The sequence below is a fragment of the Papio anubis genome, chromosome 2 (genome assembly GCF_008728515.1).
Source record: "Papio anubis isolate 15944 chromosome 2, Panubis1.0, whole genome shotgun sequence".
In the NCBI taxonomy this organism is placed as follows: Eukaryota; Metazoa; Chordata; class Mammalia; order Primates; family Cercopithecidae; genus Papio; species Papio anubis.
The window spans coordinates 97,319,506-97,341,218 of record NC_044977.1 but is presented as its reverse complement, the minus strand read 5'-3'; the positions used below and the strand labels follow the sequence as shown (position 1 = coordinate 97,341,218).

Below are 21,713 nucleotides of genomic sequence, written 5' to 3'. Positions count from 1 at the left end.
GGGTTCATAGTACCTTTGCAGTTTTCTAAGGGCTCTTAGTGCTTTTAACTAGAAAGGGATTTTTTCATTTTGTTTGTTTTAAAAGGGTCCTTAGTGCCCACCCCCTTCCTCTAAAATCCTGTGTAAAATGACAAAGTTGTGCACAATTGATAATTGTAAGTTCTAGTACAGGAACAGGAACAAAAACGAAAAGTTAATATTTATATAAATTTCAAAGCAGAACTCATGCGCTGAATCTGGGTAGTTTGAGCTTCCTAATGGGGCTGACTGGCATAAGTGTGTGTATTTTAGAAAGACAAGAGAAAGGAGGGATTTTAGGGGCAGGTTTTCTTTCCTTTGTTTCTCTACCACAGTTCTCTGATGTGGAAAGTTCCAGTTGAGAGGAAGATCTGGGGCTTTGGGCAAGAGTGTGTCGGGAATTGCAGTGGGGAGCAGCTGTAAGGAGAGAATTCCTTGGGTCAGCAGACTAAGGTGGCAGTTTCAGGTAACCCCTACTCATAAGGAAAACAATGTTTACCCTTTCTTTGTACAATTCAAGTTGGATCATGTTATTTCTCTGCTGAAAACTATTTAGAGACCTTCCATTTCAGTCTGAATCAAAGCCATCATCCTCACTGTGGCCAACAGCCCAAAAGATTGGCATCTCCATTTCTTCCCAGACTTCCCTCTCACTACCTTCCCAGTTGCTCCCTCAGCTCCAGCCACGCTGCCTCCTTGCTGTTAGGCACACTCCAAGCCTGGTCCTCCCTCAGGGCCATCCATCTCCCTCTGCTGCCTAGCCACTCTTGCCCCTGATTTTCTTGCCTACATGTCACCCCTCAGCGAGGCCTCAGCTTCTCCAGAGGTGTAGGACCCCAGCCCTGCCTGTTCTCTTTCCCCACTTGACTTGCATCTCTGCGCTCTGTTACCTCCATTTGTGAAATGGGGTTCGTAGTTCCTGCCTTTAGGATTGTTGAGGCGATTAAAAGAATGAATATAAGTAAAGTACTTAGCATAATGCCAGACACAAAATTAGCCCTCAGTCCATCAGATGTCACTGTCTCAGTGCTGCTGCTTTGGGAAAAATCACAGGATGCTTTATGTTTCTATGGTGTTGCTGCTGTGGTCCCAGAGGGACACTTAACATTAGACCCTGGCCTCATTTTCCTTTCCTGCCTCTTTCTCAATGTGGGAGGAAGTGTATCCGAGATACCCTTGTCGCCTTTGGAAATTTGTCCTCGGGAATTTCTGAAATGTTGGCTGCCGTGGGAAAATGGAGAGGAAGGGCAGGCCCGGGATCTTTGCTCTTGTGTTTTTCTCACATGTTGTTTTTAGTTGTATTTAATTTTCAGAATTTTTTTTTTTTTTTTTTTTTTTTTTTGAGACGGAGTCTCGCTCTGTCGCCCAGGCTGGAGTGCAGTGGCCAGATCTCAGCTCACTGCAAGCTCCACCTCCCGGGTTCACGCCACAGAATGTTATTTATATTTAGGGAATAAGTTACCTTCTAAAGTAGGGATTTTTATTTCTTTTTTAAAATGTTAGATAAGAAATGACAGTCTTGGTGTTTATTTGATAGCAGATTAGTTTCTTAGAACTTCAGAAAGGCTTTTCAAAACACTCAAAACAGTAGCTATTTTAGTACAAAAATACATATGGAAACTGAATCAACTTACCTTAGGTCATAACATGAGAAACCTTTAGGGAGTTGAAAATGCTAAATTTTCTTTTTTCTTTTCTTTTTTTTTTTTTTTTTTTTTTAAAAAAAAAGCTTTTTGAGGTAAGAAATGTATGCCTGTTGAAGAAGAAAGATAAGTTTGCAATACAAAAAATCAGCAGTTAGGGCAAACTTTCTAACACAATAAATTTGGAATCCTGTTATTCGCATTGCATGTTACTGAACAGACTGAACTCTAAAAGTTATTTTAGTGTTTTAGAATGTACTAAAGAATCGAGCCGGGTGCGGTGGCTCCACGCCTTTAATCTCAGCACGTTGGGAGGCTGAGGCAGGTGGATCACATGAAGCCAGGAGTTTGAGATCAGCCTGGCCAACCAGATGAAACCCTGTCTCTACTAAAAATATAAAAATTAGCCAGGCGTGGCGGCACGTGCATGTACTCCCAGCTACTCAGGAGGCTAAGGCAGGAGAATCGCTTGAACCTGGGAGGTAGAGGTTGCAGTGGACTGAGATCATGCCACTGCACTCCAGCCTGGGCGACAAGGCGAGACTCTGTCTCAAAAAAAAAAAAGAATTGGTTTGTTTGTTTACACACAGGCTGCTATGCTTGATCACTCTCTTGTGCTTACTGAGAGGGGCCAGGTGGGACCGGTTAGTGACTGGTCTCAGTTCCTGGGGAATCCCTGTCCCAGCATGTTAGGAAGTTGTATGTGTGGTCATCAGGTTGATCTATTAGCCTTACATAGAGTCGTAATAAGAAATTATTTCTAGTGTAGTGTAAACAGTGTCTAATTTAATATTTTTTAAATTTTAATTTAGATTTTAAACTTTGAAACCCAAGAAAAAAATTATAGGTTCTCAGCCTTTGTGATACTGTGTCTGGTGAGTAGGAAAACAATACCTTTTAGAGTGAGACTCTCTTCATAGATATATCTAAATCTTGGCACCTGGGATGCAGCCAGGCACAGAGTAGGCATACTATTTTGCTGGGTAAAAATAAAAGAGGGGCTGTGGATGGCTAAAAAAGGAGGATGATGAAGTTAGGAGAACACATGCCCTGATTGCCCTTTCTCTTTGGAATTGGATGGGGCAGTGCCAAGCCTGCCTCACTCCAGATGGCTCACTTGTCCCCCTTGCTCAATAGTCAAGTCCTTGAGAGAGGGGACTGTGTGTTTGTTTATATTTTATCAGTGTCCTATCACCTGGCAAACATGACAAGCTCTTAATGTTTATTTAAATTAATAAATGTTACAGAGATGAACCAAGGAAATGAAGATTACATTAATTGTGGTCACCCTCTGTGGCTCTTCCTGATTTCTTTGCTCATGTCATAATTCCTTTTCTTTGCCTTGTATATATTTAATGAGTCCTAGACTCTTAGAGGACCCAGTGAAAGCTGTGGTTCCTGTCTTTAGAGAGATACAAACATACATTTTGGGTTAGTTTCAGAGGTGTTTGTTGAACACTGTGAAGCCCTTTCTGGATCTGATCTTGCAAGCTTATGAGGTTGAGTAAAAAGTGGACCCACAACTGTTTGGATGAACACAAACAGTTTTGAAATAAGCTTTGGAACATAAAATACACGTGTAAAATAGTGTTCTTATTTTTGTGCCTTTGAATACGTGACTCGTTCATTGTTGTTTTATCTACTTGATCTCCCATTTTCCCTAGTGTGTTTTAAATTTCATAGATATGACTTGAGTAGGAGATTGTAACGGAAAATTGGAGGTAAGGTTATAAATGGATCTGTTTCCAAAGGAAACATCAAGTCATTGGGTACAGTATTCTTTTTATTTCCTAAAGTCAAATAGACTTGTAGATGTTTGGTATATTTTATATGGTTTTCTTAAAAACCCATTTTGTATAACAGAGTTTGTATGTAGCAACTCTCCACTGACATTTGGAGGCCCTTGTTAAGCGTTTAAAAGAGACTTAACATGGATTGAGAGCTCCAGTAGAGGGAAGGATGCCCCTGAGATGGTGTCACTGATTCATCACCATGTTCCAGGTTGTGAGTCTCAGCTTTGTATTAAGTAGTGATTAGTGTCTAGAGGACCGAAACTGGCTTAACAAAGTGTTTCGTGTATATACTAATGTATACACTAGAACACCCATCAGTTGATTTACAATGAGAGGTATTAAATGTTAGTCAACACCAAGCTTGTATTCTTGTATCAGAGTGGCTGGGGTTTTTTTTTTTCCCCCAAATTTACCTACTTTCAGAGTTTTAATAAGATACTCTACCAAAAAAACCTGATAATTTGTGTGTAATATACGTTGATTAGGTTTAATCATTTTTAGGAACATTTGTGATCCATTGAAACTCCCGAAGTCACACTTTTAAGATTCTTATGGATTTTTGCTTAAGGTCTAGAAAGGGCTCTTATGACATCAAATTTCAGCTCGTGTATTCCTGTTACTCCCAAAGCTTTTCACAAGGCTTTTTTTTTTTTTTTTTTATAGTTATAGCAGAACCTTCACTTGGCTGAAACCCATTATGTTCCACCTGGAGACAGAAGATTCCCTTGGTTTTAGATTAGTTCTAGTTTTGTACTCAGTTATCAGTTTGTGAGGTACCTTGCCCTCTATCCCATGCAAGGCTGTATTATCAATATCAGTAAACAACTTGATAAGAATTTCTTGGATTTACCGTCTAGCTTCAGTATCAAAATGAATTTATTAATTAGTAGAGGCAAGAATAGAGAGAACTTGAGTGTTCCCTGACTTTGTAACCTTTGACTCCTCCAGCTGTTGTCAGGAGAATAAAGGGGGCAGCTTTTCATATGGTAAGGAGGCTTTCCAAAATTGTTTTTATGTTACTTTATGTAAGATAAACAGTCTTCAAAATCCTTGGCTATCCGTGAATCTTACCAATTAGAGGACTGCCTATTGATCACTTACCAGTTTTTGAGTTGTCCTAAACCCAGCAGAGCACTAGGAAGCAAGCAGATAAAGACTCCTGGTAGATGAAATGGACTGTCCTAAGTCCATGTACAAAGCTCATGTATTTTGCTGGTAGCTATCATTCAGGGTCTCACTCAGACCCTTATTTAGTTAATTTTACGTATAATTCTAGCAAGTTCAGTAAATTTGTATTTCCAGCTGTCAGCTGATAGGTAACAGGGACTTCCTAAAGTCAGGTGCCCTGACTGATAGCAGCAAGATGAGAAAGAATCATGAAATCATCGTCGAAAACTTAAAAAACATGGTGTGCGCCTCTCCTTGCCACCTGAAGCCCAAGTGTTTAACAGTGCTTTTGGGCACCTCTGGAGGTAAGGCGAGGCACCTACTTACCATGGAAGCAGCTCTAAAAGGAGAATCTTTGATGGAAGACAAGATGGAGGCATCTTTTAAAGCCAGGTGGTTGTTACTTTCTGTGTGAGTGAATGAACACAGGTGAATTTTGGCAAGTCCCGGGACACAAAGTGCAGTGGTGCTGTCTCACCTAGGTCCCTTCATTGCCAACCTTTTAGGTTTCATTATGATTATATCTCAGCACCTAGCACAGTGCCTGGCAAATAGTGCTGCCACACATTTTTTGAATATACATATCAGTGTCTGCTTTGTGGCTTTTTGGCATACAGACTGATGCCCCCATGGGCACCACTGTATCCTAGCATGGTTCTTCAGCTGGTCATTCTGAATGATGCAGAAAAAAGAACAGGGTCTAATCATTTTAAATTCCTCCATTATTAGACAACATAAAAGGAAGAATTAATAAATTGACTGGAAAAATTCAACATTTGGAGAAGAAATGATTGATTTCTATGTATGTCTATATCAAAGTAAATTCCAGGTGAATTAAGGATTTGTATATGAGTAATTAAGAAAAAAAGCGAATATTCATACTATCTTGGCCTTTCTAAGCAAGAGGCATAAGGAATAGGGTAATAGCTTTGATTGCAGTTGATGGATGTAGTACACGTATTATTTGAAACAAAATTATAATGCAAACAAGTTGGGGAAATATTTGTAATATAGGAAATAGTATTCTTAATGTAGAAAGAGTTCTTACATATCAATGACAAACTCCCCTATAGACAAATGAAAAGAGAATTTATTAAAGAAGTGATATAACTAGCCAGTAAAAGAAGAAAAAGTTTAACACTGCAAATAATTATTCAGGACTTAGTAGAAAAGCTACAATGATAAAGACTGTATTGGCAAAGGGTAGACTGGTAGATCTGTGAAATAGAATAGAAAGTCCATAAATAAACCTACACATACGTGGCCAGTTGATTTTCAACAAAGGTGCTAAAGCAATTCAATGGAGAAAGAGCCTTTTTTCCAGCAATGCTGTGGCAACAGTTTGATATCCATATGAAATAAAATGAACCTTGATCAGTACCTCGCGCCATTTGTAAAAACTCAATCTGTGTCATAGATGTAAATGTAAAATGGAAAACTATAAAACTTCTAGAAGAAAAAACTTCTAGAAGAAAACATAGGGGATCTTTGCAACCTTAGCTTAGGCAAAGATATTCTGTACAGTACCAAGAGCATGATCCAAAAAAGAAAAATTATGAATAATTAACCAAAAAAGACATAATATGGCAGATAAGCACATGCAGATGTTCCACACCATTAGTCATTAGGGAAATGCAAGTTAAAACCACACCTGTTAGAATAGCTAAAATTTTTTAAACTGACAATACCAAGAGCTGGCAAGGGTGTGAATGGAGCATTTGAAACGCTCGTACATTTCTAGTGGGAATGTAAAATTGTATAACCAGTTAGAAAAATCATTTGGCAGTTTCTTAGAAAGATGAACATACACTTACCCAGCAGTGGCCCAGCAAACTCACTCCTAGGTATTTACCCAAGATAAATGAGAATTTATGTTTATACAAAAGCCTGTACATACTTTTTTTGTGGCTTTATTCATTACTGTCCCAAACTGAAATAAATTGTGGAACATTTACACAATGGAATACTACTCAGCCATGAAAAATGGTGACCTATTGATGTGTACAACAACATGAGTGAATCTCAAATGCATTATTGGGAAAAACCAGACGGCAGAGACTACATACTCTGTGACTCCATTTCTAGGCAAAACTTGCAAGGACACACAATAGCTGTGGTTGTCAGGGACTGGGCTTGGGGAAGGGTTGACTACAAAGAGGTACAAAGGAAATTTTGGGGTAATACAGCTGCTCTGTATCTTGATTGTGGTATTTGTTACGTGACTGCATTTGTGAGAACTTGGAGAAATGCACCCTAAAAATGGCGAATTTTGTTGTATATAAATTATACCTTAAAGAAATTAGGGGAAAAATAATCAGGTCAGTATACATTAAAACAGATCTTTATAATTTTACCTAATAGGCTAATAGTAAGGATTATCTATGGTGTTGGTGAGTAGGGGGCCCTCCCACAGGCTGCTAATAAATCTTACTGGCGTTAAATATGCACTACTTTCCTAATCTGAAAAAAGTAGTGTTAATTTGAAAAACAAGAAATGTGTGGTTATATTTGAGAGAACTTTTCTAAAATTTTAATATGAAGGAAAATCTGAAAGTTATAATCCTACATGGAACCAACCAGGTTGTGTATTTATTGTAATTCCTAGAAAGATATACTGATTTTTTTAAATACAGGAAAGTAAGTTGCGTACATTTTAAAACCACACGTCTCATTTAGGTATTATGCCTGGAGAACTAGCCAAAACAAACATTTCAAGAGCTAATATTTTGAATTTTGAAATTTGTTATATTAAACTTGCTATTTAAAGTTCATTTCTCTTTATTCTCAAATGAGGAAGTTAGTTTCCTGGCAAGCTTAAACATTCTAGAGAAACCTGCATAATGTATCTTCTGTTAAAGGACATACCTTGCTTGACTTTTATCCCCAGTGCCCAGAAAGCTTTGTTTCATTAAACTTTTTTTGCTTTTTGAAAGAGAACCCATTTTCTTAGCCTGCCATTTGCAGCAGGTGATTTTTATCAACTGGTGTTTTAATAGCTTGTATATTCGTCTTATGTTAGCACACCTCGGCCTCACACAAAAGACTGTTTTTAACATCAACTTAAGAAAACATCAAAATACTCCACTAGCTATCAAACTAAAACATTTAGTTGGTGGACACTCCAAATGTATAAAATGCGAATTCATATAGGTCTCTAATCTAGTTGCATTTGACTGACTAGACAAATAGAATTGGACATTTTTAGATGTGGTACTAAATTAAAATGTTTCTTCTTTCTAGTTTAAAGTTAGGCATACACGCCTAGAATTGCATTGCATTTGTCATAATCTTGTGGGAAATTTGAAATGTGAAATCACTGCTTGAAAGTAAATTTAAAAAGTCACTCTGTATCCCTGGTGAAGCAGTTCTCCAATGGTCCCCCCTTGGATGAGTATCCATATTGAAACTCAGCTAAGCAGCCATCAGAGGATTTGAACCAGGTCTCTCTGAAGCTTTAGGCCAAGCATGCTGTTTTCATTAGGGCACACTGAAAGAAATCGCCCAAGTATGATGTTTTCGCCGTCTTATCTTTCCATTTTCATTTGTAAAGTATTGTTCCTGAGTGGTACCAGTAGCAGGTTTGTAAAATGATTTTATCAAGGAATGCTGAGTTGGTAGGGTGTCTGCTCCTTGTCTGGTTTGGATTTGTGTGAATGTGTGCATTCCCACAATATGTGATTGATAACACTTTGACTTCTTGAACTTTTTCTGTTTTACTTGAAAAAACAAGTTTTCACAGGGCCTTAAACAGGTGACTGAAATAAACTGCAGCTTATCTTCATTGATTTATCCCACCACAGTCTGCTCTGAGCACTTCTTAGTCTCCTTTTCCTCTTACCTTTTTTTTTTCCTTTGTGTGTCTGTGTGTAGGATTGGGAATAACCACCACCTTCCTCTGTACCCTAAAACTCTGAATCAGCGGCCTTTTGACGGGGCCCCAGAATATTTGCAGAACTCTTTAATTTCAAGTTTTCATTCAGCAAACTTCTGTTGAGCAGGCCCTAGCTGAGTGTAGACTAGTGCCTGCTCAACAGAAGGCCCTATTCTGCACTCACGGAGCTCCAAGTAATGGAGGGAAATAGAATATCTGTTATCACAGCCCATTGTGATGATGCTGAAATTGTTAGGTAGCCCAGGTTTCTAAGTTGGAGGACAGTGTGGGAATACCTTGGGGAAGATGAAGATCATTGGAGGATTTTAAGCACGTGATAGAATTGGCAGTGCCTCCTTGATCTGGAAGTCAGAGGACCCTCAGAGTAGGGAGTCTGGAATGTCTCCTAAGTTTACATTGTACCGACCAGGGTAGATGGGGAGAAATAAACTTGGGGGAAAAAATGATAAGCTTAGTTTTAGCAGCATTGATTTTTGAAGTCCCCAAGGGACATTTAGATGAATTAAGGTCAGGGAAAGGAGTGTTTTAAAGTAGGTATCAGATGATGGCATTCATTCTTTTTAGGGGGGGGAAAAAAACCATTTCCCTGTTAAATAATAAAACCTTGCTTCTAACTAAAGTATTGATAAAACTAGGAATACTAGACATATCAGAAAACAGATCTAAAAAACTTGTGCAAGTTCTTCATTCCTCTTCTGTTTCTTTCTTATGCTGTTCAAATGACCTGACCGTTTTCTACTTTCGGAATGCTTTCTAGTCATGTTCCTTAAAACTAACCACTGATCTTTTTGGAACAAGAAATAATCATTAGTAACCAAAGCTCTACATAATTTTGAATGCAGACATGTAGTTCTTCTGTGTAAATAGGAACTCAGATGGATAAACGTGGGCAATTAGGTGTCTGAGTGTTGTACAGAAAACAAAGGTCCTAGGTTTTATTATAGAACTCCTGGGACCTACACACTTCTGAAACAATACTTGCTATTCTAAGAAAGCATTGCCTTCTACATTAGTGTTAGGTCTTATGTCAGTGGCTTGTGACCGTACTTGGAACTGAAAAGTGATTGCATAAATCCTGGCAGCTGTTAAGTGGTCTTGTAAAAGGTGCCCCATTTTATCTGCTGTGGTTTCAGAACATTCTACTTCTATTGCTTCTTTCATGATTTATGGCTATACTGATAAAAGAAAGCTATTAAAAGGAAAAAATAGAGGTTTCTACCTAAAACTCTTCTTCTGGTCTTCCCATTTTTATTATTTTCTAATCCTCCTCTTTTGTTGTATAGATAATTCACTTTAGAACTGACTTTTTAGGAAACCTCTCAGTAGTCCTGAAGTCCCCTCCCCACGCTGTTGGCATTTGCTTTTCCTCAGATGAATGATTAGCATGTTCTTTTACTCTGTTTTGTTTTCATTTTGTTTATTTTTATTTTATTTTTTTTTTTGAGACGGAGTCTAGCTCTGTCACCCAGGCTGGAGTGCAGTGGCCAGATCTCAGCTCACTGCAAGCTCCGCCTCCCGGGTTCACGCCATTCTCCTGCCTCAGCCTCCGGAGTAGCTGAGACTACAGGCGCCCGCCACCTCGCCCGGCTGGTTTTTTGTACTTTTTAGTAGAGACGGAGTTTCACCGGGTTAGCCAGGATGGTCTCGATCTCCTGACCTCGTGATCCGCCCGTCTCGGCCTCCCAAAGTGCTGGGATTACAGGCTTGAGCCACCGCGCCCGGCTTTGTTTTCATTTTGATCTTAAACTCTACCCCAACCCTAGAAATAGCATAATTCAGTTATATTATTATATATAGACCTGCTGAGTGTTAGCCAGATGAGACTTCAGTGCTCCTTTCTGTGACCTCATTTCCAGCTAGCTCGAAGGCAGCCAGTAAGGGGAAACTTGTAACTCCCACCCTTTATATTATCAAAAACTTCATTATCTCTTCACTCCTTCCTATAGTTCCACGAGTTGGGGTTTTGTTTTTTAACCAAGCCGATTACATTTATTAAATATTTCCTTTTTTTCATTTTTATTAACCAAGCACGTATAGCTGGGTCTGAAATAAAAACATACACTTCAGATAGTCGTATCTATATGAAATTTGATTCAGATGGTTGATGTTTGGTAACCCGTGGATCTTTAATGTGAATAGACAATTCGATTAACATTTTTTGGAAATGATTATAGCGTAAGGTCCCCTGTACATTTTGCTCCCTTACACCCCCATCCCCCATTTACGGTTTCAGTGATCCCTTGCAGTCTTAGGATCTCAAGCTGAGGCTGTGGTCTATACCTTAGGAGTTTGTAGTTTTGTTAACATGTTTTTTTTTTTTTCTTACGGAAAAAGATAACCTAAAATATTCTCTAAAATGAACGGTTTTTCTTTTTTCTTAAGAGATGGGGTCTGGCTATGTTGCCCAGGCTAGAGCACAGTGGCTATTCACAGATGTGGTTTAGCACACTGTGGCCTCAAATTAAGTGGTCCTCCCACCTCAGTCTCCCTACTAGCTGGGACTGTAGGCATGCATCACTGTTCCCGGCTTAAAATGAATGTTATATTAAGACAGATACCACTTCCCACCCCCATTTGTGGAGGAATATGGTGGATAATTTTTGTTGATGCCATCCTTAGTCCTATAATACCAGATGTCTAATTCTGGGGACCCAAGCTCCTGAATCATCACCTTTTTTAAAGAAACCTCAATTAGTAAGAATAAGAAGCTTTCCCTGTTTCTTCTCCCTCTCATCTCAAACCATATTGGCTTTGTGCCTCCTTGAACTTACCTACTGTCTGTTTCCCATATCTGTTTCGCTAATTTCCACTGGAGCATCCTTAGTGGCTTAGGAGGCTTGTAAGGGCAAGGGCATCTCTCATTCATCTCTGTCTGCTATGCCAGGAACAGTGCCTGCCACAGATGAAGCAGGGCAGGGCAGCAGCAGCCACCTTTGAATGTTTTCTCTGTGCTGAATACTTAGCATGGATTCTGTTTTAATTCATTTAATGCCCACAGCAGCTTTACAGGAAAGTAGATGACTATTAGTACTCCCATTTTAAAGATTGTGAACACATTTTAAAATAGTTTGGTTAAAGTCATAGCACTCTGTTTAGTGGCCTGTTTTTATTCTTTGGCCCTTGGAAAAAGTAAAATTATTCAAAGACAAAAGTAAAGTAAGAAGAGAAAAAGTATGGAAAATAAATATATGGAATAAATGGCCCCTTGAATAATCACATTGTCTCAGTGGGAGAGTCATTTGCCCTCTCTGAAACTTAGTTACCCTGCTGTTCTTTTCTAGTTTAAATGCTTCAAATTATGTCATTTAGCTTAGCCAACTACTTGACATAGAATTGTATTTCTATGTTTTTCAACCTTTTAGCATGTCTATATTTAGAAATTATTTGAGCCTTAACTGGAAACTGCGGTTTTATGTTGCTTTTCTTCTTTTTTATTCTTCTAGTTGTGTGTCACATCATAACAAGCAGAGTGTGTTAAGGTGATTGAACAAATCATCCTGAAGAGAGAATTTCCAAATAATTGAACTTCTTGTTGTTTGTGAGGCTAATCTTTAACAGAAAAAGAAAGTTTTCTTCAGTCAAATAAGAATGTTGGGTTGATATTTATATTGTTCATTATATTTTTAAAACGTTATTTTGAATAATTGCACTATCAGATACCCAGTTTGGCATGGACAAGAGGTAAAAAACCAAACTGGTTTATGCACAGTTATAGTATGAGATAGTAGAGGAAATAATGTAATTAAACTCATTTTATGAAAGTTGATGTTTTGTAGGACTTATATGGAAAGATATATATTTATTGTATTTCAAATACATATGTATTAGTAATTAGGTATGATTATAAGTAGTCACATTAAACATTGTCAATATTTGAACAATAGAAGAAAAAGTTTTTATCTACCTGGATTTTTATTGTTTGTGTATTTTCATTGTAAGCCATTTAAAATCATCTCCTTTTTTGCTGTGGAGGGGTAGCCAAGTATATATTATTTTTTAAAACTTGGTAGGTTACCCTCCTTGTATAATGGACATAGTTGGAAAGGTGGGATTTACTTTACAGTGAATTTCTAGAACATAACTTTTTGTAAATGAAGGACACATTGCACTAAAGGGAGAATAATTGTAATTGCCACTTGTTCACAGTGGTGGCTTGGGAGTTGGGACAAGTGACCCAAAATAGCAGGTTCAAGTGGTACAAAGAGGAGGATTTAAGTTAAACATCAACTGTATAAATGTCCTTTAAAAAAATCTTAAGGTACTGCTAGGACTGGGGTTATAGATTGTTTTCACTGGCTATTTAAAGAATAGATGTGACTAGTCACCATTATTAAGATATGTTTGATTTTTGAATGGGGATGGCTCTCTGGATTCCAAAGTCAAGGCAAAGAAATGAAAGTGAGTGGAGTGGACTCCTGAGCCAGCTTGCTGTCTGGGGACAGATAATGCATGCATTCAAAAAGCAATGTCAGACCTCTTAGGGACACTGCAGAGCCAAGGGTTTGGACTGAATGATCCACAGGTCCCTTTCATCTTCATTTATGTAAATGTTTAATTTCAGTCGGTTTTTTTTAATCTGATTCATTAGTTTCCATCAGAGTATCCTTAGTAAAATTTATTGTACATATAAAAAAATCACATTGTGTGTAACTTTGGGTTTCTGCCTTTGTGGCCAGTCTTTGTTTAGTTTGAACCAAGGAAAAGATATTTTATTAAGTTTTAATTATCTTGGGAAATAACATGGAACCTACATTATTTTGGGTGTTTTAAGTGTAAATGGAAACAGCAGTTGAATGTTAACAGATGTGATGACAAAGGCCGTGTGGTCTGCCCTTCCATTCTCTTTTAAGCCTTTTGTGGTCTAGAATACTTCTTGAATTGGTTTCTAATTATGTGAATGTTTATATTATCATGTCTGTTCTTTAGTTTCTGGAATGAATGAATGATTTGTGATCCCTTTCCTAAGTCCTTTTCATCTTAAAAATTTTTTTTCATCTGAACAAAAGATCATTTTCCCATATGATTGATGGATTTGCTTTTTATTTAATGATGAAAGAGGTAAGGAGTTGTTTCTTACTGTCAGAGTTAGTCTAATGCTAGAGTTGAGAGGTCCTTAGATGTCAGGTAGTCCAGCCTTACCATTGGTGCAGAAATGCCTTATGCAGAATTTTAGACAGATGTTTCTCCTGTCTTTGCTGGAATACTTTTAGTGATGGATAACTCACTGCCTTTTCTGGTATTGTAACGGCTCCATTGAGTAGTTCCCCATTTTTAAGCTGAAGTGTGCCTCTTGGTTACTTACACCTTTGGTCCTAGTTTCATCCTCTGGAGTAATACATAACCAGTCTTTTTCCTGATTGACTATATTGATGGCCATGTTTCTTTCCTCCTTGAGCTTTAATTTTCTTGCCTATAAAATGACATGAGTTACTTCACCTGGTTACTTCACTAGCATTGAGGTAAAGAACAACTTGAGATAATTGTGACCTTAGGCAAAATTCTTTTCAGATCTCAGAGTATTAATATATTAGTTTTATTTCTGGTATATATTCTAATGGGAGAAACAGCAGTGTGTTGTCTGTTGGCTTGGGCACCTGGATAGATACTTTCCAGTTGATGTTATTGCTATATTAACAAAGACATTAGTTTATCTCTTCATTGAACATTCATTGACCGTTCACTGTTTACTAGCACTTACTATAAAAACAGTGAAGAAGACAGACACCTTCCCTGCCCTGTTGGGGCTTCTTTTCCTTCATGGATGTTTGTACTTTGAGATATAAATGCTTTTGACTGCTCAAGATAAAATAATATTGTTAGCCCACTTTTACTCTTAATGTTTTTGGTTTTCTAATTAGTCCAGTATTTAAAAGTATGTCTTTGATTTATAGATATTTGGAGTCTGGGAGTGATCCTTTTCATGTTGGTGTGTGGGCAGCCACCCTTTCAAGAAGCCAATGACAGTGAAACACTGACAATGATCATGGATTGCAAATATACAGTACCATCCCATGTGTCTAAAGAGTGTAAAGAGTAAGTAAAAAAAAAAAAGTATGTGGAAACCTTAAGGACTCAGATTAAAACCAGAAGTTTTAATTCCATTAACATGTCAAGAAAATGTGAGAGGACTTCAAACATCCAAGCAGCTGGGTTCATTTTAATTTTTGAATTTAGTATTTCTACTGTTGTTAAGAGTGTTTGGTGGGGGTGGGGGGTGGTGGTTAACCCCTGAATATGATCTGAAATTTAATATTAGAGTACAAAATGTATTCATCTATTTCTTATTCAAGAAATCTATTACATGCCTCTTCAGCCTTCAGGAGTGGCGGTTATTTCACTTGAAGTGAAGAAATACCATGGGAACTACCTTTCTCTGCATGAGCAAAAAGCAAGATCACCTGGAATTGTTTTAAGTTCCAGAGAAGAGTTAGGGCATTTTCTTTCCTGAATAGACCATCAACACACTATTTGAGGGTTTACATAGTATGTCTCATAATTTGCTTCACACACGCCTCCTGCCGATTGACTAAAGCTGTTTAGGTTTATGCGACTGTGGGAAGCCAGCAACAAAAAGTATACTCGATTATTTGGAATTTAAATTAGTACATAGTACTATGATAATGTGTAGTGAGAAATACAGTAATGGAATAGAACTGTTGGAAGTTCAGTATTTCATTGACATTGTAAGTGACATTTTTTTAATAACCTCAGCTGAGGTTATAGCCACTACTTAGAGGACTTTGCTGTAGAAACAGTTTTGAGTTTCTCCTATCAACTGGTAAGAAGGAAATCTGATTGCTTGAGGAATTTTTTTCTCTAAATGAAACCCCATCTCAGGTGGATGTTTAAGAACTTAGGTATTCAAGGCTGAGGCGGGTGGATCACGAGGTCAGGAGATCGAGACCATGCTGGCTAACATGGTGAAACCCTGTCTCTACTAAAAATACAAAAAATTAGCTGGGCGTGGAGGCAGGCTCCTGTAGTCCCAGCTACTTGGGAGGCTGAGGCAGGAGAATGGCGTGAACCCAGGAGGTGGAACTTGCAGTGAGCCAAGATTGTGCTATTGCACTCCAGCCTGGGTGACAGAGTGAGACTCCGTCTCAAAAAAAAAAGAACTTAGGTATTCAAACTCTGGATTCAAATATTGACTTCTCCATTTACTAATGATGTCAGAGTGATAGAAACTACCATATAGGGTTATTGTGAAAATTAAATGAATTAATACGTGTGAAGCTCTTAGCTCGGTCCTTAGCACGTAGGAAACTATGAATATTGATGATGATTATTTTTATGACCTTACTGTTAACTATTCTCTACCCCAGGAAGCAGGGCAGCTGTCTGGGGGCATATGTTGTCTGCATGTTGGATGTTTGTGATTCATGTTATAATTCAAGGAGTATTTCCACAGCTTCTACTGAAAAAGCTTATTTTTATATTGATATATATATCATTCAAATAAGTATACAGTGTATATGTAGTAAAATGAGTACCTCTGTACCCCATTATCTAGCTTAAGAAGTAGAACAGTTCCTACTGTCTAGTAGCTGTCTGTGTCTCCCTCCTAGAAGAATTATTTTTAATACTTATTGGGGCTGGGTGCAGTGGCTCACACCTGTAATCCCAGCACTTTGGGAGGCTGAGACAAGCGGATCACAAGATCATGAGTTCGAGACCAGCCTGACCAACATGGTGAAACCCTGTTTCTACTAAAAATACAAAAATTAGCTGAGTGTGGTGGCATGCGCCTGTAATCCCAGCTACTCAGAAGGCTGAGGCAGGAGAATCACTTGAACCCGGAAGGTGGTGGTTGCAGTGAGCTGAGATCATGCCACTGCACCCCAGCCTGGGTGACAGAGCAAGACTCTGTCTCAAAAAATTATTATTATTATTATTGGCAGGGCGCAGTGGCTCACGCCTGTAATCCCAGCACTTTGGGAGGCTGAGGCGGGCAGATCACGAGGTCAGGAGATCGAGACCATCCTGGCTAACACGGTGAAACCCCGTCTCTACTAAAAATACAAAAAATTAGCCAGGCGTGGTGGCGGGTGCCTGTAGTCCCAGCTACTCGGGAGGCTGAGGCAGGAGAATGGCGTGAACCCCGGAGGCAGAGCTGGCAGTGAGCCCAGACCGCACCACTGCACTCCAGCCTGGGTGACAGAGCGAGACTCTGTCTCAAAAAAAAAAAAAAATTATTATTATTGGGGCCAGGCATGGTGGCTCATGCCTGTAATCTCAGCACTTTGGGAGGCCAAGACGGAAGGATCATTTGTGCCCAGGAGTTCAAGACCAGCCTGCGAAACACAGGGAGACCCTGTCTCTACTAAACAAACAAAGAAAAAAAGAAAAATTAGCCAGTTCTGGTGGCCCATGCCTGTGGTCCTAGCTACTGGAGAGGCTGAGGTGGGAGGATGGCATGGGCCCAGAAGGTCGAGGACACAGTTAGCTGTGATTGCGCCACTGCACTCCAGTCTGGGTGACAGAATAAGACCCTGTCTCAAAAAAAAAAAAAAAAATTATTGGGACTATTTAGGTTTTTAAACTTTTTTCCTGTATCAGTTTTGCTAAGCTGTGTTTTTTAAGGGACATGTCTGTTTTATCTAATTTTTCAAATGTATTAACCGCAAGTATTTATCTTTTTTATTTTTTTGAGATGGAGTCTAGAACTGTCACCAGGCTAGAGTGCAGTGGCACAGTCTCAGCTCACTGCAGCCTCCACCTCCTGGGTTCAAGCGATTCTCCTGTCTCAGCCTCCCAGTTAGCTGGGACTAGAGGTGCGCACCACCATGCCCAGCTAATTTTTGTATTTTTAGTAGAGACAGTGTTTCACCATGTTGGTCAGGATGGTCTCGATCTCTTAACCTCATGATCCACCCACCTCGACCTCCCAAAGTACTGGGATTACAGGCCTGAGCCACTATGCCCAGCCTATAGTATCTTTTAGTTGTATTTTTTAAGTCTATAAGAAGTGTTGATATAGTGTCCTTTTTTATTTCAATAGTGATAAATTGTGCTTTTTTGTCTTGATCAGTTTTGCAAGAAGTTTGTTATTTTATTAGTCTTTTTCTAAGAACTACCTTTTGCTTTTATTAACAATTATAATTTTTGTTTTATGTTTTCTTAATTTTCTTTTCTCTTGTCTGTAGTATTTCATACCACTCACTTCCATAGGCTAATTCTGTTCTTTTTTTTTCTGTTGTCGGATACTTAGCTCATAAATTTCCCTTTTCTGTTGTAATAATTTAAGGCTATAAATTGCCTTCTGATACCATTTTAGCTGCATCCCACTGGTTTTGATTTATAGTCCTTTTGCTATTATTCAGTTTTAATAAGTATTTTCTAGTTTGTGTTGATTTATTTCATGTGTGAGTTTTTTACAGGGGTGTTTTACATTTCCAAATCTATGGCATTTTTCTAATTAGCTTTTTATTGATTTCTACCTTAATTGTGTTATGGTCCAAGAATAATAGCCTCTATGGTACCAGTGTTGTTTTTGTTTTTTTGGTTTTTCAAATTGCTGAGGCTTGCTTATGGCCTAGCATAAGATCTTTTTGTTCTGGAAAATAGTGTATATTTTCCAATTTTGGAGTTCTGTATAAATCCTTAAAATCAAGCTTTTTGATTATGCTGTTCAAAATTATTTGCATCCTTTCTGAGTTTTTTTTTTCTCCTAGTTGATCAGTTACTGAGATATTTTTCCACTGTGATGGTGGATATGTTTTATTCTTGGAGCTCTGTCAGTTTTTGCTTTGTTTTGAGGTAATGTTATTAGGTGCAAACAAGTTGAAAACTGTCTTATCTTCCCATTCTATCAATTTGTATCAATGAGGTAATGGCCCTCTTTAGTACTGCTTTTTTGCCTTAAAAGTCAGTCTGTGTTGTCTGTTTTTAGCCACACCAGTCTTCTGTTGGTTACCATTTGTGTGCTGTATAGTTTTTCTTTCTTTTCTTACTTTAAACTTCCCATTGTTCTGGTTTTCAATACATCTTTTTTTAACAGACTGGAGCCAAGTTTTTCTTTAATCCCATCTGATCATTTTTGTGTTTTAAATGGAGAGTTTATTCCATTTACATTTATTGTAGTCACTGATAGATGTAGATCTATTTATGCCATCTTTTTATATGTTTTATGTTTGTCCTACTTGTTTTTTTCCTTTTCTTTTTTTTTTTTTTTGAGACGGAGTCTCGCTCTGTCACCCAGGCGGGAGTGCAGTGGTGCGATCTCCACTCACTGCAAGCTCCGCCTCCCAGGTTCATGCCATTCTCCTGCCTCAGCCTCCCGTGTAGCTGGGACTACAGGCGCCTGCCACCGCGCCTGGCTAATTTTTGTATTTTTAGTAGAAACAGGGTTTCACCCGTGTTAGCCAGGATGGTCTCGATCTCCTGACCTCATGATCCACCCGTCTCAGCCTCCCAAAGTGCTGGGATTACAGGCGTGAGCCACCGCGCCCGGCCTTTTTTTTCTTTTTACCCCATTCTTCTTTGGAGTTGATGGAGGATTCCTTACCTTTCCCTTTTGCTTCCTTCTTTCTCTTTTTCTTTCTTTCTTCCCTCTCTCCCTCCACTTTCTTCCTCTCTCCCTCCCTTCCCCTCCGCCTCCCTCTGCCCTCCCTTTCCTCCCCTCTCCTTCCCTCCCTTCTTCCCTTTCCTCTCCTCCTTCCCCTCCCTCCATCCTCTCTCTTGCTCTCTCCCTCCCTTGCTCTCTCTCTCTCTCTGTCCTCCCTCTCTCCCTCCCTCTTTCTTTTCTTAGGGTCTTGCTTTGTTGACCAGGCTGGAATACAGTGGTACAATCATACATCGCTCACTGCAGCCTTCAACTCCTGGGCTCAAGTGATTGTCCTGCCTCAGCCTCCTGAGTAGCTAGGACTACAGGTGCTTGCCACCATGCCTGGCTAATTTTTAAACTTTTTGTAGAGACTGGGTCTCACTATGTTGCCCAGGCTGTTCTCGAACTCCTGGTCCCCAGAGATCCTCCAGCCTCTGCCTCCCAAAGTGCTGGGATTATAGACATGAGCTACCATGCCCTGCCAAAGTTTTTCTTTTTCCCTTGTTTGACTTTCTCCCTGAATTAGCTAGGAAGTTATAGTCTGTTATTTTAGTGATTTTTCTACCTGTTTTAACACAGATACACATTTTTTTGTTTATTTTTGTTTTTGTTTTGGTTTTTTTTGAGACGGAGTCTCACTCGTTGCCCTGACTGGAGTGCAGTGGTGCGATCTCAGCTCGCTGCAAGCTCCGCCTCCCAGGTTCACGCTATTCTCCTGCCTCAGCCTCCCGAGTAGCTGGGACTACAGGCGCCCGCCACCACGCTTGGCTAATTTTTTGTATCGTTAGTAGAGACGGTGTTTCACCGTGTTAGCCAGGGTGGTCTCGATCTCCTGACCTCGTGATCCATCTGCCTTGGCCTCCCAAAGTGCTGGGATTACAGGCGTGAGCCATCGTGCCCGGCCAAATATAGATGTTTTTATACCTTTTTTTTTTTTTTTTTTGAGATGGAGTCTCACTCTGTCGCCCAGGCTGGAGTGCAGTGATGCAATCTTGGCTCACTGCAGCCTCCACCTCCTAGGTTCAAGTGATTCTCGTGCCTCAGCCTCCAGAGTAACTGGGATTACAGGCACCTGCCACCACACCTGGCTAATTTTTTGTATTTTTAGTATTGACGGGGTTTTGCATTTTGCCCAGGCTGGTCTCGAACTCCTGAGCTCAGGCAATCCACCTGCCTCAGCCTCCCAAAGTGTTAGGATTACAGGCATGAGCCACCATGCTCAGGGGCCTCATGTTTTTATACTTAATTTAACAAAATCTATAGCTGATTCTTATTTATTTTTGGGGGGAGGGGTGGGGAATGGTCTCACCCTGTCACCCAGGTTGGAATGCCGCAGTGCAATCATGGCTCACTACAGTCTCAATCTCAGCCTCAAGTGATCCTCCCAAGTAGCTGGGACCACAGGTGCAAGTCACCACACCTGGCTATTTTTTTTTGTTTTTTATTTTTTTGTAGAGATGGTGTATTAGTCCATTTTCATACTGCTATAAAGAACTTCCCCAGACTGGGTAATTAATAGAGGAAAGAGATTTAATTGACTTGCAGTTCAGCATGGCTGGAGAGGCCTCAGGAAACTTAGAGTCATGGCTGAAAGTGAAGGGGAAGCAAGGCGCCTTCTTCACAAGACAGCAGGAAAGAAAAGGAACTCAGGAGAAGCTACTGAACACTTAATAAAACCATCAGCTCATCATCACTATCACGAGAACAGCATGGGGGAAACTGCCCCCATGATTCATTTACCTCCACCTGGTCTCTCCCTTGACACGTGGGGATTATGGGGATTATAAGGATGATAATTGAAAATTAGATTTGGGTGGGGACACAAAGCCTAATCTTATCAGACAGCGTCTGATATGTTGCCCAGGCTGGTCTGAGAGTCCTAGACTCAAGCCATCCCTCCGCCTCAGCCTTCCAAAGTGCTGCGATGACGGGCATGAGCCAGTGTGTCCGACCTCTTTATTCTCTTCTTGAACAACACAAAATCTTTAGAATATTTTAACTACCATACAATATTTTAATAATTTTTCAAATGCCACAAATTAGATATGATTATCATTCTACACAGTTAAAAATTTCATATTTACCCAGATGCTTGACAGAAACTGTTTACCCTTCCAAGTGGAATCACACTATCCTGTCAAAATAAAATTGTGTAGAATTTGTTTGGATGAACATCTGTTGGTGATAAGCATTCTCAGTTTTTATTTGGAATGTCTTCAAGTTATGTATGCTCCTAAAAGATGGTTTCATTGAGTATAGAATTCTAGGTTGATAGTTATTTTCTCTCAGCTCATGGAAGATACTATTCCACTATTTTCTGGCATTTCTTGTTGCTGTTGAGAAGTCAGCTGCCCATCTTATCATCTTGTTATCTCCGCGTAGGTGTCCTGTCTTCACTTAGGCTGCTTTAAGATTTTCTGTTTATTGTGCTTAGGATACATTAGGCTTAGTGGTTCAGGATTTGTGCTCTTTGATGAATTTTGGAAAATTCTCAGCCATTATCTTTTCAAATATAGTTTCTTCCTGATTTTCTCATTTCCCTCACTCTGTCCTCTTCTTTTTATAAAACTGTTTTATATTTCCTATCTCAGTCTGTTGATACAATTATTTCCTTAATTTTATCTTACATTGATTCTGTCTCATTTTTAAATTTTGTT

General features: G+C 39.2%; 1 protein-coding gene across 3 annotated transcripts in view; it reads left to right on the top strand.

The window, feature by feature from the left end:
• The window catches only part of SNRK (SNF related kinase), a 66,761-nt gene that overhangs the window by 33,070 nt on the left and 11,978 nt on the right, over positions 1-21,713 (top strand). For all 3 annotated transcript variants that reach the window (XM_021934512.2, XM_021934509.2, XM_021934510.2), the window contains one exon: positions 14,405-14,546. In XM_021934512.2, the coding sequence (XP_021790204.1) occupies positions 14,405-14,546 (142 nt within the window). The remainder of the gene's footprint in view (positions 1-14,404; positions 14,547-21,713) is intronic.